The 13,763-nt window shown below is 47.8% G+C and overlaps 1 protein-coding gene across 2 annotated transcripts in view; it reads left to right on the forward strand.

Moving 5' to 3' along the window:
• DELE1 (DAP3 binding cell death enhancer 1) overlaps nt 1-13,763 on the forward strand; it is a 14,710-nt gene continuing 947 nt past the window's right edge. Inside the window, exons 1-12 of one of the 2 annotated variants that reach the window (XM_005910489.3) lie at nt 1-156; nt 846-960; nt 1,051-1,174; nt 2,652-2,799; nt 4,294-4,455; nt 4,711-4,799; nt 4,900-4,996; nt 8,023-8,165; nt 9,316-9,474; nt 9,568-9,660; nt 12,044-12,203; nt 13,154-13,396. In XM_005910489.3, coding sequence (XP_005910551.1) covers nt 126-156; nt 846-960; nt 1,051-1,174; nt 2,652-2,799; nt 4,294-4,455; nt 4,711-4,799; nt 4,900-4,996; nt 8,023-8,165; nt 9,316-9,474; nt 9,568-9,660; nt 12,044-12,203; nt 13,154-13,395 — 1,563 coding nt within the window. In that variant the 5' untranslated portion in view covers nt 1-125 and the 3' untranslated portion in view covers nt 13,396. The remainder of the gene's footprint in view (nt 157-845; nt 961-1,050; nt 1,175-2,651; nt 2,800-4,293; nt 4,456-4,710; nt 4,800-4,899; nt 4,997-8,022; nt 8,166-9,315; nt 9,475-9,567; nt 9,661-12,043; nt 12,204-13,153; nt 13,397-13,763) is intronic. The other variant, XM_070374516.1, reaches the window with a different exon arrangement.

Below are 13,763 nucleotides of genomic sequence, written 5' to 3' on the forward strand. Positions count from 1 at the left end.
TTGGCTGGCAGCGAGCTTTCTAGGGGACTTGGCCACTCGGAGGGCGCCACAGCGGCCACTCTAGCCGCTGTCCCGTGGTTTGGCCTCCCTCTTTCGGCCGCGAGCTCTATGGTGCTGGCGACAACATGTGGCGGCTGCCGGGACTCCTGGGCCGAGGTAAGGGACGTCGGAGCCCCGGATCTTAAACGGCACCTGAGACTTGAAACTGAGGAGGGTGCGGCCAGGAGGATCGAGCCAAAAGCAATAGTGGGCGGTGCTAGAGCGGAGGAGGGTAGCGTCGTAAGGGGCGGGGCTACAATCTGTGTCTGGCGGGGGGGCGGGGGGGGGGTCTTTGGAATTTGAGGTGTGGGAGTGGTTAGTGGGAAGAAGGTGGAGCGTAGAGCCTAGGAGTTGGTGGAGTTATTGGAAGGGGAGGAGTCAAGTAGCCGGAGTTAGTGCGCAGAGTACAGGAAAGATGAGCAGCAGAGTGGGCGGAGCCAATGGAAAGACGCGAGATTTATAGAGACAAAGCGCTCCAAACTGTGAGCGAGAGTTTGTGTTTGAATGAATGGTCTTTTTAGAATAGTGGTTATCAGAAGGGCACTAGAAATCACCCAGGGAACTTTTTCAAAATAGCTCAACCCTGAATGATCCTGGTTTGTTTGGTTCTGGGGTGGCACGCTGGAATCTGTTGTAGGCAAAAGATTCTTACGTGTATCCTTGTTAAAGAAGCTCTGCAGAAGCAAGTGCCAGTGTTTCCTGGGTTCCTGGGGTGGGGCTCTGTCAAGGGTCAGAGGGAAGACTGGTGGATACGTCCTTGCCTCAATCCCGTTCATGTCAAAGTGACTGATCCTTGCCCTGTACAGCTCTTCCCCGTCTGCTGGGACCTGGCCTTCGTGGGGTGACCCCCAAGTCTTCGAGCCCAGATGGGCCCCAGGCTACCTCCTCCAACCTGCTGGTTCCTGTGCCCAGTTTTGACAGGTGAGATACTGCCATTCTGTCACCCATGTGCTCCCTGGCCTCCCTCTACCCTCACTTAGGCCAGAACTTGATAGCCTCTGTTACATCTAGGTCCAGCCCCCACTGCCCTGGCCCAGGCACAAGCAGGGGCCCAAAGTCCCATGGATGGAAGGATGCCTTCCAGTGGATGTCTGCTCGTGGCTCCCGAAACACATTGTGGGATGCCATATCATGGGTAAGGCTTCCCCAGTCCTTTCCTTGACCTTCATTGTGGATGAGAATGATCCTGTATGGAAGTGTAGCCTAGAAACAACAGCTAGGGCATCAATGTGCCCACACTCAAAATTTGAGTAACCCATGGTGTTGGAGCATATTTGGGGAGATATTGCTGATCCTGTTCCCCCTGCTCCCCTTGTATGTAATCCTCCATTTATTCAGTAAAGATTTATTGAACACCTTCATTGAGCCAGGCATTTTTTGCTATGCCTTAGGGACATATCAGAGAACAAGGTAGATATGATTCTTCCCTTCATGACGCTTACAACTAAATATTACTAAATAGCTAACTTTTTATTTATTAATAGATTCTCTGTATATTAATCCTTACAAAGCTTTACAGAGGAAATGTAATATTCATTTTATAGATGAGGAAACTCAGGCTCTGAAAGTTTAGGTAACACTCTTAAGAGCACACAGCTATTAAGTAGAAGAACCAGATTTTACTCTGGAGCTCATGCTGTTAGCTACTATGGTCTGTGCCTTGGTTGCTGTATCTAGTATAGCTTGTGAAAGCACTCAGTACACATCCTGGCCTGTAACAGTTACTTAGTAAATATTTGTTGACTCTGATCTATAAAGACAGAGGTTTAGTAACATGAGCTGACAGGAGGTCTATCAGGGCAGAATCTTTGCCTCTCAGGTTCTGTTTTTAAGATACTCTAAATGAAGTTGGCACTCACATCATTCTCATGTCCATCATTTCTCATCCCTCTCACTTTCATGCTATGTACTTTGGGCACGAGGTTTGACCTCTCTGAGCCTCAGATTTCTAATCTTTAATTTGGTGTCATCAGCAGAGCTGAGCCTGGAATGTCTCCACACCAAGGGCACTTCTCGCTGGGGAGTTGTGGCCTAGGGGCACAACACATCCTGGAGAGGGGGTGTTTTCCCATTGTGTCAATGATATGAACCCTAGGGTGATCCTGTAGTGAGTCCTTCTATAAACTGGGTCTGGATCTCAGGGGTCCTGATGTCACCCCTGAGTTCTGTCACTACTGCACATGTGAAAAAGCCTGACCTTGTTTATTCAGTCACTCACTCATTCATCTATTCAACATTTATTTATTAGTGCTGTATCTATTAGGTGCCTGTATCTACTAGATTATATAGATAGATGGATAGATAAGTCTGTATCTACTAGACTATATCTATGGTCTATTAGGAATACATAGGTGAGCAAAACAGACATGGTTCCTGCCCTTGTAGTGCTTAGAGACTAACAGGAGAGACAGACCTTGATGGATAATTGCAGAGATGACTGTTTAAGTACCAGTGTGATCTGGGCTCCACAGGGGAAGTTTGGGTGCTTGTGAGAGTGTGTAGTGGGCAATCGGTCACAGCCAGAAATCAGGAAAGGCTTCTCAAGGGAGTGACATTGGACTGCAGGAGTTGATCGATGGAGAGCTGTGTCCATTATATGCTGTCTTCCCCAGGGCACTCTGGCCGTATTGGCCCTGCAGCTGGCGAGGCAGATCCACTTCCAGACATCCCTGCCAGCAGGACCTTGGCGAGTGGAGCACTGCTCTTGGTGCAGTCCGTTGGACCGCTTCCTCTCATCTCCCTTGAGGCACCCTTGTTCCTGTGAGTTCTCGGTCCCAGGGACAGAATGGCTGGGCTGGGAGTTTCTCTGGGCCAGGAAGCATCTCTGGACACACCTCAGGAAAAGAGCCATCAGAGGCTCCTTGCCTTTCCTATCTGCAGTCAGAGGAAGGGGAATGGGAGGAAGTTCTATCCACCCAGGGTGTGGGCCACACCTGCCTCCAGGGTCCTCCCCTCACCTTCCATGGAGGGAGCCGTGCAGGGGTCCAGGAGATTTTAGATTCTAGGTGTGGCTCCCTGCCCAGTTCTCAGCCATTTAGGTTATTCTCTGGTTAGTCATTCATTAAAAAGTGAATCTTTGTGGTGGTGGCTTAGTTGCTAAGTTGTTTCCAACTTTTGTGACCCCATGGACTATAGCCCGCCAGGCTTATCTGTCCATGGGATTTTCCAGGCAAGAATACTGGAATGGGTTGCCATTACCTTCTCTAGGGGATCTTCCTGACTCAGGGATCGAGCTCTGGTCTCCTGTATTGCAAGCAGTACCCACCAGCAGTTGCTGGTGGATTCTTTACCAACTGAGCCACCTTATTGAATGGCTATCATGTGCCATGGAACAGAGGCAGTGCAGTGCAGTGTCATGGTTACAGGTCTAGAGTCATACTGTCAGGATTCCAGCCCAGAACTGCTGAAACTAGTTTTGTGTCCCTGAACAAATTACTTAAAAAAAAAAAATTACTTATTTTTGGCCATGTTTGGTATTAGTTGCAGTACTCAGTGCCCTAGAGCACGTGGGTTCTTAGTTCCCAGACCAGGGATCAAACATGTGTTCCCTGCATTGGAAGGTGGATTCTTAATCACTGGACCACCAGGGCAATCCCTGGATGAATCACTTAACTTCCTGTGCCTCCGTTTTTTCACCTGTAAAATGAGGAAATAATAAAACACACCCCATAGGTTTCTTGGAAGGACTAAATGAGTCAATACATGTGGAGGACTTAGAACAGTGCCTGGCATGTAGTAAGCACTCAGTAAGTATCACTTTAAGTTCTTGCCTTTATTATTATGACTACAATCATTATCAATATTACCATCAAACCAAGTGCTAAGTGCCGGGCTAGAAGAGTGAATAAAGTAGATGCCTCCCTGCTGCTGAAAGAATTCAAGCCAAGGAGAGATTTATGCTTGAGGGATGTGGGTATCAGCAGAAATGTGGGCCTCTTTCCACCCCAGTGGAGGGAAGCCAGCCAAGGAAATGGAGGAGGAGGCATGTGATGGACATATCTCAGGAGTTTCCAGATTCTTCCTTTGGCCCCTAAAATCTCAGGGAGAGCTCAGTCAGTCCCAGTAGAGGAAACCGATCCCCTTCTTTTTTTTTTTAATTTTATTTATTTGGCTGTATCACATGTGGGATCTTAGTTCCCCAACCCGGCGAACCGACGCCTCCTGCATTGGAAACACAGTCTTAACCCCTGGATGGCCAGGGAAGCCCTGAACTGATCCCCTTCTGGTGTGACTGTTCTCACTGGCTCTTTCTAGCACTGCGGAGGCACATTCTGCCCAGCCCTGATAGCCCAGCTCCCAGGCACACTGATCTCGGGGAATGCAGGCTGGGCCAGGATGAATCCTCCACTCAGCCTAAAAGCGTCGCTTCACCCAGCTCCTTGAGAGCAGCCAGGCATCAGGATCCCTCTGAGGAAGGTATGGCCCCAGCTACTAAAAGCAGAAGATCTGTGGTGGGGTGGGGTGGGGTGGGGGTGGGGAATTGGGCAGATGGACTTTTGTTGCTGCATATGCCAGCTAAGGGAATTGTCATTCTTATGAGTCCTCATGCTTTCTGGGGCAATTTGGAATTATTTTGGTTCTTGGCGGTGGTGCTGGCTGGAAGGCTGGGGGCACTGGGAGAGTGGGAGAAAAAAGAAATAACACCTTCCTCCTTTGCCCTTTCCCTCGCAGATCCCAGTGACATCAGCTTCCTGCATGCCAGCAGTAGCTTCAAGTCCAAGGCAAAGCCGGCCCAACCTCAGCCCACTGACGAAAAGCAGGTATTGTCCAGATGTGGCCACCTGGATCCCCGTAACATTTCCCTAGACAGGCAGCACTCCCAGGGAACTGTCCCATGATGAGTCTATGTTTCTTCCCCAGGAACAAGAGAAATCAAAAAGTCTTTCCCTCGAGGAGGCCGTGACTTCCATTCAGCAGCTCTTCCAGCTCAGTGTTTCCATTGCTTTCAACTTCCTAGGTAACTGGGTGGACCCTGCCTCAAGGAAGGCAGATGGGAAAATGGGAAAGATATGGGGTAGGTCAAATAAGGTCAGGGCAGCAAATGGCCTAATAATAACATAAATAAACATGCTGCTAAGTTGCTTCAGTCGTGTCTGACTCTGTGTGACCCCATAGACGGCAGCCCACCAGGCTTCCCCGTCCCTGGGATTCTCCAGGCAAGAACACTGGAGCGGGTTGCCATTTCCTTCTCCAATGCATGAAAGTGAAAAGTGAAAGTGAAATCACTCAGTTGAGTCCAACTCTTAGCAACCCCATGGACTGCAGCCTACCAGGCTCCTCTGTCCATGGTATTTTTCAGGCAAGAATACTGGAGTGGGGTGCCATTGCCTTCTCCGAAATAAACATGAGAGAGTTTGTTTTCTCCAAGGTATGTCGACCAAAGCTGGCATAATGGCTCAGTGGTGTCAGGGACCTATTCTCAGTCCAATAGTTCTGCCATTCTTAAAACAGGCTAAAGGTCCCATTTGCCTCATATGCAAATACTTTCCAGCTGGAAGGGGAAAGGTGAGAAAGCTGAAGAACCACTCCTTCCCAACCTAGAAGTTGCACAGATTATTGTCCAGAATGAAGACTTGAAGTTATATCTAGTCTCAGAGGAGCCTGGGAAATGTAGTCATTAGCTGAACGACCATGTGCTTACCTGGAAATTCTGTTACTGTGTAAGAAGGAGAAAAATCTTGCAATGATACCTTGAATTTTTTGCCACACTTAGGCAAAGACAGTCTCCTGAGGTTTGGTGCAGGCCCTCAAGTGCCCTTACTTACCCACATCTGGAGACCCAGATACCTCTCAACATTTGTCCTATTCACCACAGTGACCTGGCTTGTTTCAGGCCTTCTCATGTGGAGACCCAGACCCCCAGCAGCATCTCTTGGAGTCTAATGAGCCTGTGGGTAAAAGGCTGGGATTTAATACAGATGTATTAAACAGTCACCTTTGCTAAGCCCTGTTTTAGTTGTTGGAGACACGGTGATTCACAAGACAAAGTCCTTACTCTCATGGAGCTGTTGTGTGAGCTGAGGAAGAGAAAAACAAAAATTGACAAACAAAAAAGAGAATTTCAGTTGATGATAAATCTTATGGAGAAAATTACACAGGGGGATGCATTAGTGACTTGGGCAAGGAGCAGCTCTGATTTGGAAGGCCTTGATCTGACTGAATCATAGATGGAAAGATCCTTGACCTGGCTGACAAAAATAAGCCAGTCTTGTTTCTGTTTGGAGAAAGCTTTCAAGCTGTGGGAATAGCAAGTGCAAAGGTCCTGAGGCAGGATTGAGTTTTGTTTGTTTAAAGGGAAAAAAGGGTGAATGTGGCTGGAGCTCAGGGATCACCAGGAGAGTAGAAAGAGATGAAATTAGAGAAACACGCAGGGGCCAGATCAGATCAGACCTCTGAGCCACAGTGGGTAAGACAGGAAGCCACTGGAGGGCTTTTGTACTGCAGCAGGAAGCGGGGGCAGTGATGTGATCTGATCTACTTTTTCAAAGATCTCTCTGCCTGTGGGACTTACCTGGTGGTCTAGTGAGGTAAAGACTCTGTGCTCCCAATTCAGGGAGCCTTCTTTCGATCCCTGGTCAGGGAACTAGATCCTGCATGATGTAAGTACAGCCAAATTAAAAAAAAAGAAAAGAAAAAATTTCTGCCTGCTGTGTAGACAGATGTGGATCATAGGAATGCCAGAAGGGAAACAGGAAACTAGCTTGGAGCTGATGGTTAAACAAAATGTGATAGTGACTTGGTCTAGGTTAAAGGCAGAGGAGCCAGTGTGGGGAATGGAGACAGGGTAGAATCCTTTGCCCTCTGGAGTCTCCTCCTCAAGGACAGAGGGCTCTGTGAACCCTTGACAGTGAGTTTTCAGGCAGTCAGGAGGTGACTCATTCACTGCTAGCTGAATGGAACCCAGCTTCCACCTCATTAGCTTTTTGTGATTTTTGATGGGCAGACAGTCTTCTGAGAATTTTCTTGCCCATTCCTTCCTTCATATACATATTCATTTATTCAGCAAGTGCTCAGCACTGTGGCAGAGCACAAAGGGAGCGTAAGCCATAATCATATTTTGCATTTGTATAGAGCTTTCACCCTATGCAGAGTTATTTCTTCTACATTCTTTTTCTGCTTCTGCCTCCGGGATTTTACAGTTTAATTGAGGAGACAGGGCTTGTACTCTCTAAACAGTTTAGTTCCTAGAAAAAGGCTTATATATGAAGTAAGTGCCAGAAGAGTGTTTAAAGCTTGAGTGTGGTCTGAAGATTCTAGAGCAGAAGCAGGTTGGGATGGCCTGATGATGGAGGCAGAAAAAGGCATCCCAGGCAGGAAAAACAGGCTTAGAGTTGAGAGTAGGCCATGCCCAGCCTCTTCCCTGTTTTCCTTTTTGTTCGGATGATAAAAAGAACATGGGCTTTGGAGCTGGGCTCTCTTATATTATCTCTCACAGTTTTCTCATAAAGCAGGATTAACAGTATCAGCTCTATCAGTTATCTTACATTGGTGACAAGCAGCCTAAACCCACTTTGGCTAACCTAAGCACAAAAGGAATCTATTGGGATCTATAGCTTCCTGCCAAGGAATCAGAAAGGACAGGAATCAGAGAGGCTCCAGAAATCTAGAGGGCAGTAACTGAGCATCAGTGTCTGCAGAGTGCTGCCATCAGAATAACCTGCAGGGGCTGTTCTCTATCCTGTTGCAACAGGAGAGATCAGATTCAAGATTCAGATTCAGATTCCTTAGAGAGGGTCTCATTGGTTGGGAAGAGCAGACACACACTGATTGACAGCACTGCGGGGAGGGCTGTTCCCAAAGGGAAATTAGGATGCTGTTCCCAAGAGAAGGATGGAGTATAGGATGGAAATACTCAGAGGATGGAAATACATACATGCAAAGTGTCTAGCACAAAAAAGAAAGGAAGGAGCCTCTGGGTATCTGACTGAGGATGTAGGGAAGTTCACAGAGGAAACTGTGTTTACACCCTGTGCTTTCTTACAGGGACAGAGAACATGAAGAATGGGGACTACATGGCAGCCTTTTCTTATTTCCAGAAAGCAGCAGACCGCGGCTACAGCAAAGCACAGTACAACGTGGGCTTGTGTCACGAGCATGGCAGGGGCACCCCCAGGGACCCCAGCAAGGTACCGCACCTCCTCCTGCCCCCAGGCCCATTGCTGTGCTGCGTTGCCCATAGTGACCTGCAGAAATGAGCAGGGGGCAGGGCTTGGGAAAGTCCAGCTTCTCTCTCCAAGCCTGGAGGGAAAAATAAATAAGTCTCCAGCTTCTCAGAATTTAAACTCCAAACACAGGAAGGCCAGGGGCCTTGTCTTTCTTCTTTGCAGCTATATCCTCATGACCTAGAATGTTACCTTGATGAATGGATTAATTAATTCTAAAAAGTAGGGTAGGCAAAGATGCTGTACATAAGAGTGTTATTTCTTAGAATTGTATATGATGGCCCAAAAAAAGGAAGCAATTTGAAGTTCCTTCAATAGAGAATTGGTTAGTAACATCTATGTTGGCCTTAAAAATGATGTACTATAGCTATATTTATTTATAGGGGAAGGTATTCATGGTGTATTACTTTTTTTAAACTAACAGCTTTTTAAACAGTTTTATTTATTTTATTTCTTTATTTTTGTCTGTGTTGGGTCTTCATTGTTGCATGGGCTTGTCTCTAGTTGCAGAGACCGGGGGCTGCTCTTTGTTGCAGTACAACAAAGCCATCGTGGTGGCTTCTCTTGTTGCAGAACATGGGCTCTAGGGTGCATGGGCTTCAGTAATTGCAGCTCCAGGACTCTATAGAGTGCAGGCTCAATAGTTGTGGCACATAGGCTTGGTTGATCTGCAGCATGTAGGATCTTCTCTGACCAGGGATCGAACCTATATTTCTTGCATTGGCAGGTGGATTCTTTATCACTGAACCACCAGGGTGTAGTGTTAAGTGAAAAAAGAATAGGTTACAAAATAGTGCAGTTCTCTCTATCCCTACATACACACACACACACACTTAGATATGTGTGTGTGAATACATATATAATGTGTATATATATGTTAATATTATAGCATATGGGGGAAGGCTGTACACTAAAATATTAACTGAGAACGATCTTCAGAAGGTAGGATTTCTTGGAATTTTATTTCTATTTTTGACTTATTTGTATTTTCTGACTAATCTATTGATACAATGATTGTATATTATTTAATTAAAATAACTTTTTAAAACTTCATTCCAAAAAAAGGCAGCCTACAGAGTTCTCAGTTGACTGGCTACTTTTCCCTTCACCCCAGGCAGCCTTTTATTACCAATTGGCTGCCAGCCAGGGCCACAACCTGGCTCAGTACCGCTATGCAAGGTGCCTGCTACAAGACCCAGGCTCCTCGTGGGACCCTGAGCGGCAGAGGGCAGTGTCCATGCTGAAGCGGGCTGCAGACTCAGGCTTACGAGAGGTGAGTGCCATTGGTAGGGTCTTTCCTGGGTACTTGGGGCATGTGGAACTAGGCAGTAACCAGGATACCTTTTTCCTTCCTCCTTGACCACAGGCCCAAGCTTTCCTCGGGGTGCTTTTCACCAAGGAGCCCTACGTGGACGAGCGGAGAGCTGTGAAATATCTTTGGCTTGCAGCCAACAATGGGGTATGAGGTCTCCATATCCAGGCATGATGGGAGTCAAATCGGATAGAGGAAGGGATTTGGGAATGGGTACCATGCTTAGAAGAAGGTTGATAGGAGCATTGGGCCGGCTTCAAGCCTTAACTCTTGCTAACTTACTGTGTGCCCCTTGGGCAGTGGTGTGCTGATGTCAGCTCACACCAGCGTAGAAGAATTGTCATTAGCTTGAAATCAGCTGTGGGAGGAGCATTAGCACCACAGAATTGCCAAATGCTACATAGCAGGGCTTTTCTCCTTAGAGAGCTAGTTGTTAGACATTTACTAGCATACTACTGAGCTGGTCACTTGTTTTTCCTCATCTCTAAGATTGGAGTAATAATGCCTGCCTGACCTGCCTACCGCTTCACAGGGTTGTCGTAAGGATCAGAATCTAACTGAGATAATAAGTGTGAAAGCATTTTGTAAAGCACACACATAAAAGGTGTACCATCACAAGGAACTTAGTCCAGGGAAGTCAGAAGACACGTGAGATGAAGACATTGAGCAGTTTGGGGGGGTAGAGGATGTCTGGTTGTCTATGAAGTAGGGATTGGCATCCAGGTAGCATGACCCAGAGTCTGTTCCAGAGAGCATTAGCATAAATAATAAAAGGAAAAAATGTTCAGATAGGTTCAGGAAATATTGAGTTAAACAGATATTTTTAATGCAGGAAATTTCAGAGCTTTATGTCACTGTGAATCACTGAAAAGACATCTGTGGGTCTGCTGTATCCTCAAGTGTCTCTGACCAGTGTATATATTTTTTGAGTTGTATCTTGAAGGACCAGGAGCCCTGAATTAAAGCCAGCAGTAGCCATGTACTAGAATTTCCCTGCATAAGGGCTGCGGCTCCTCTTTGCTTTCTGGCCAACATGGTGATGGCTTCAGTGAACTCTTGGGCATCAGAATACTTCTTTTTCACTCTGTTCACTCTGTGTTGTCCAAAGTATCTGCAGTGGTGGCATGCATGCTCAGTCATGTCTGACTCTTTGTGACCTCATGGACTTGCCTGCCAGGCTCCTCTGTCCATGAGATTTTCCGGGCAAGAAAACTGGAGTGGGTTGCCATTTTCTACTCCAGGGGATCTTCCCAACACAGGGATTGAACTCACCTCTCCTGCATTGGTAGACGAATTCTTTACCACTGAGCTACATGGGAAGCCCAAAGTATTTGTAGTAGCCGTCAAAAGGGGACCAGTGTCATCAAACAGTACTAGCCTCTGTGCCTGCCTTTCCATGAAATAGCTGCAGAGCCTTCCTAGAGCTGGTGGGCCTCGGGACCGTATGAGGGACAATCCTGGGGACACCCTGGCCTGTGTTAGTCACCCAGCAGGCCAGGTGGAAAAGTACACAAAGGGATGTTGTATAACACGTATGTGCATAACAGCATGGGTATTTTGACCTGACTGTGTTCTAACCTGGCCTGTAGCCATGAGTCTACCATATTTATTACATAGACTCTGGTCTACATGTTACAGAAACTTTCCAGAAATTTGATTTTAGAAGGCAGAAGAAAAATGGAACCATGATTGGGAGGCTGAATATAATGAAAATATTTATTACAGAGAGGGAGAGATAACAATGTGGGCAATGACAAGTGTGATAACAATAACACTAATCTAGACACTTTCCATGTAAAGACACATTTAATCTTAACCACAGGGTTAATAAGGTTGGTGCTGTTTAGTCCCACTTTACAGATGAGGAGACAGGCACAGAGACATAGACTGTCATGTCAGAAGTTACACAGCTGGGAAGTGGCGAAGCCAAGACTGGAATTCAGACATCTGGCTGTACAGACTGGGTTCCTAATCCCTACCTGATACTGCTAGTTCTCAGCGAGAGAGAGAGAGGACCCAGAGCCAAAGGGAAAGGGATAAAAGCATTTTAACCTTTCAAAGGAGGAGGAACATGTTCTCAGTAACATAGGCTTTGTAACCATTTGGGCAGAGATCAGGAAGGCATATAGGGCTTGCAGAAGCCCAGCCTCTACCCTCTACCAGGAGAAACAGCTCCTGGCTCTTTCAGGCAAACCTAGGGGCCTGACTCCTTGTGCTCCCATAGCAGGACTGAGTGCCTCTCGCAGACTTCGCTTCTGGACACTCTCAGTACCATCCTCAGCAAGTTTCCACACTGCTCTGGCTGGAATCGCTCTGGGTGGAGGGATCCCTGTTTCCTCTGTTCTGGGCCTCTGGCTCTTCAGAGTTGAGACCCCTTGGTCCAGTGAGGGAGTCGGGGCTGGGCCTGACCCTGCGGGGGTGAAGCACCAGCCTGCTGACTGCTGTGCCTTCCTCCTGCATTCCTCCCAGCATTTCAGTTCTCAGTCCTTCGTGTGTGTGCATCTGTGTGTCTGTCCGTTTCTTCCTTTAGGACTCACAGAGCAGATACCACTTGGGAATTTGCTATGAGAAGGGCCTTGGGGTACAGAAGAGTCTGGGAGAGGCCATGAGATGTTACCAGCAGTCAGCAGCTCTGGGGAACACGCCCGCCCAGGAGAGGCTGCGGGCCCTCTTCTCCACGGAGGCAGCAGGTACAGACGAGAATCACAGTCATCAGGTCCCTCCCTGAGCTTAGTACCCTGCAACAGAGAAGCAGGTGACGGTAGCCTTCTGTCTATCTGTTACTTCCTGCTCCCGTGGTGGGTATGAGCCCAGCTTTTTGAGTTTGACAGATCAAACCTGAGTTTTAACTCCTGCTCTGTCACTGAACTTGGACTGCATGTTCTTGCACCTCTGTTTCTTCACGTCTGAAAACTCATTAGGTTGTTTGTGCCCTTTAAGAGTGGAGTCTCTGTTTCCCTCAGTCCTGTGGAAGTCCTGTAATCAAATCCCGCCAGCCTTCAAAGTCAGATTTCCTGGGGATCCCCAGTCCCTTTGCCAGTTCGCTGGGCTGGGAAGCCTGATGTAGGGCTCAGAACCTTCACAACAGTGGGAGAACTTCTGTGATACAGTTATTTTCCAGTTTGTAGGCCACCCACCTGGAGGGTATGGGATTTAATTTTATTGTGATTGTGTCCCCTTCTGCCATCTCATTGCAGCTTCTCCTTTGTCTTTGGATGTGGGGTATCTTTTCTTGGTGGGTTCCCGCGTCCTCCTGTTGATGATTGTTCAACAGCTAGTTATTGGTACTTTCACAGGAGGAGATGAGGGCACGTCCTTCTACTCTGCCATCTTGGAATCAATCTCTGGAGACTCATTGAGGATTAGATGAGATCACAGCCAAGGGCTTAGCATAGCCTGGCGCATAGTAGGTGTTGAATATGTGGTGGCCTCTCAGATGACTCATCAGGAGGGACACTATCCTGAGGCTGCCTCCAGGCCCTGACTTACAGTCTAGGGCTCTGGGAGCCCTGCTCACCCCTGACTCAATTTGGCTGACCTGGTGAACAATGCCAGGGGAGCCAAGTCCTTTAAGAAACCCTTGCTCCAAAGTAGAAGTCCAAGAACACAGGGTAAGAGTTGCTCTCCCCTCTCCTCGCAGCCCCAGGGCCCAGCGACCTAGCAGTGAGAGGACTGAAGTCGTTTTCCAGCCCCTCTCTCTGCAGCCTGAACAGGAGTCTGCTGGCAGGAGCCTCTTGCCTGCCACATGCCTCAAGCACAGGGAACCTTGGCCTCCTCTGTAGAAGCGGGCATCTCCGAACCAGCCCTGGAGCCCCCAGCAGGGCCATTCCCCAACACCCCTACCCCTTGGAAAGGAGTCTCGTCAGACTGGGTTTTGGCTAAGGTGAGATAAGATGCGGTCACCAGGACCTCTCACTGGTGCTGGAGGGAGGGGCGGGCAGGAAGGAGGTGAGATGGCAACAAAAATAGGGTGTCAGTATCCCTTTCTGGGGTGGAAATTCCATGGGAGCTTAGGTTTTTGAGCCATTTCAAGTACATGGCTAATAGATGACTCCGATCACTTCTCATAGGCCCACAAATGAGCTGTGGATGCATTCACAGTCATTTCATCTATGCATAAAAGATTCCTTCATTGACCTGGGGAAAACTTTATACTGAAGGGGCCAGAGACCCTGGTCCTTGCCTTGGCCTTTGTCTTTGAGAAATCACTTCCCTTCCCCCTTGCCTGGCCTCAGTTTCCTCAGGCTCAG

Source organism: Bos mutus, chromosome 7 (genome assembly GCF_027580195.1).
Source record: "Bos mutus isolate GX-2022 chromosome 7, NWIPB_WYAK_1.1, whole genome shotgun sequence".
Taxonomy (NCBI): domain Eukaryota; kingdom Metazoa; phylum Chordata; class Mammalia; order Artiodactyla; family Bovidae; genus Bos; species Bos mutus.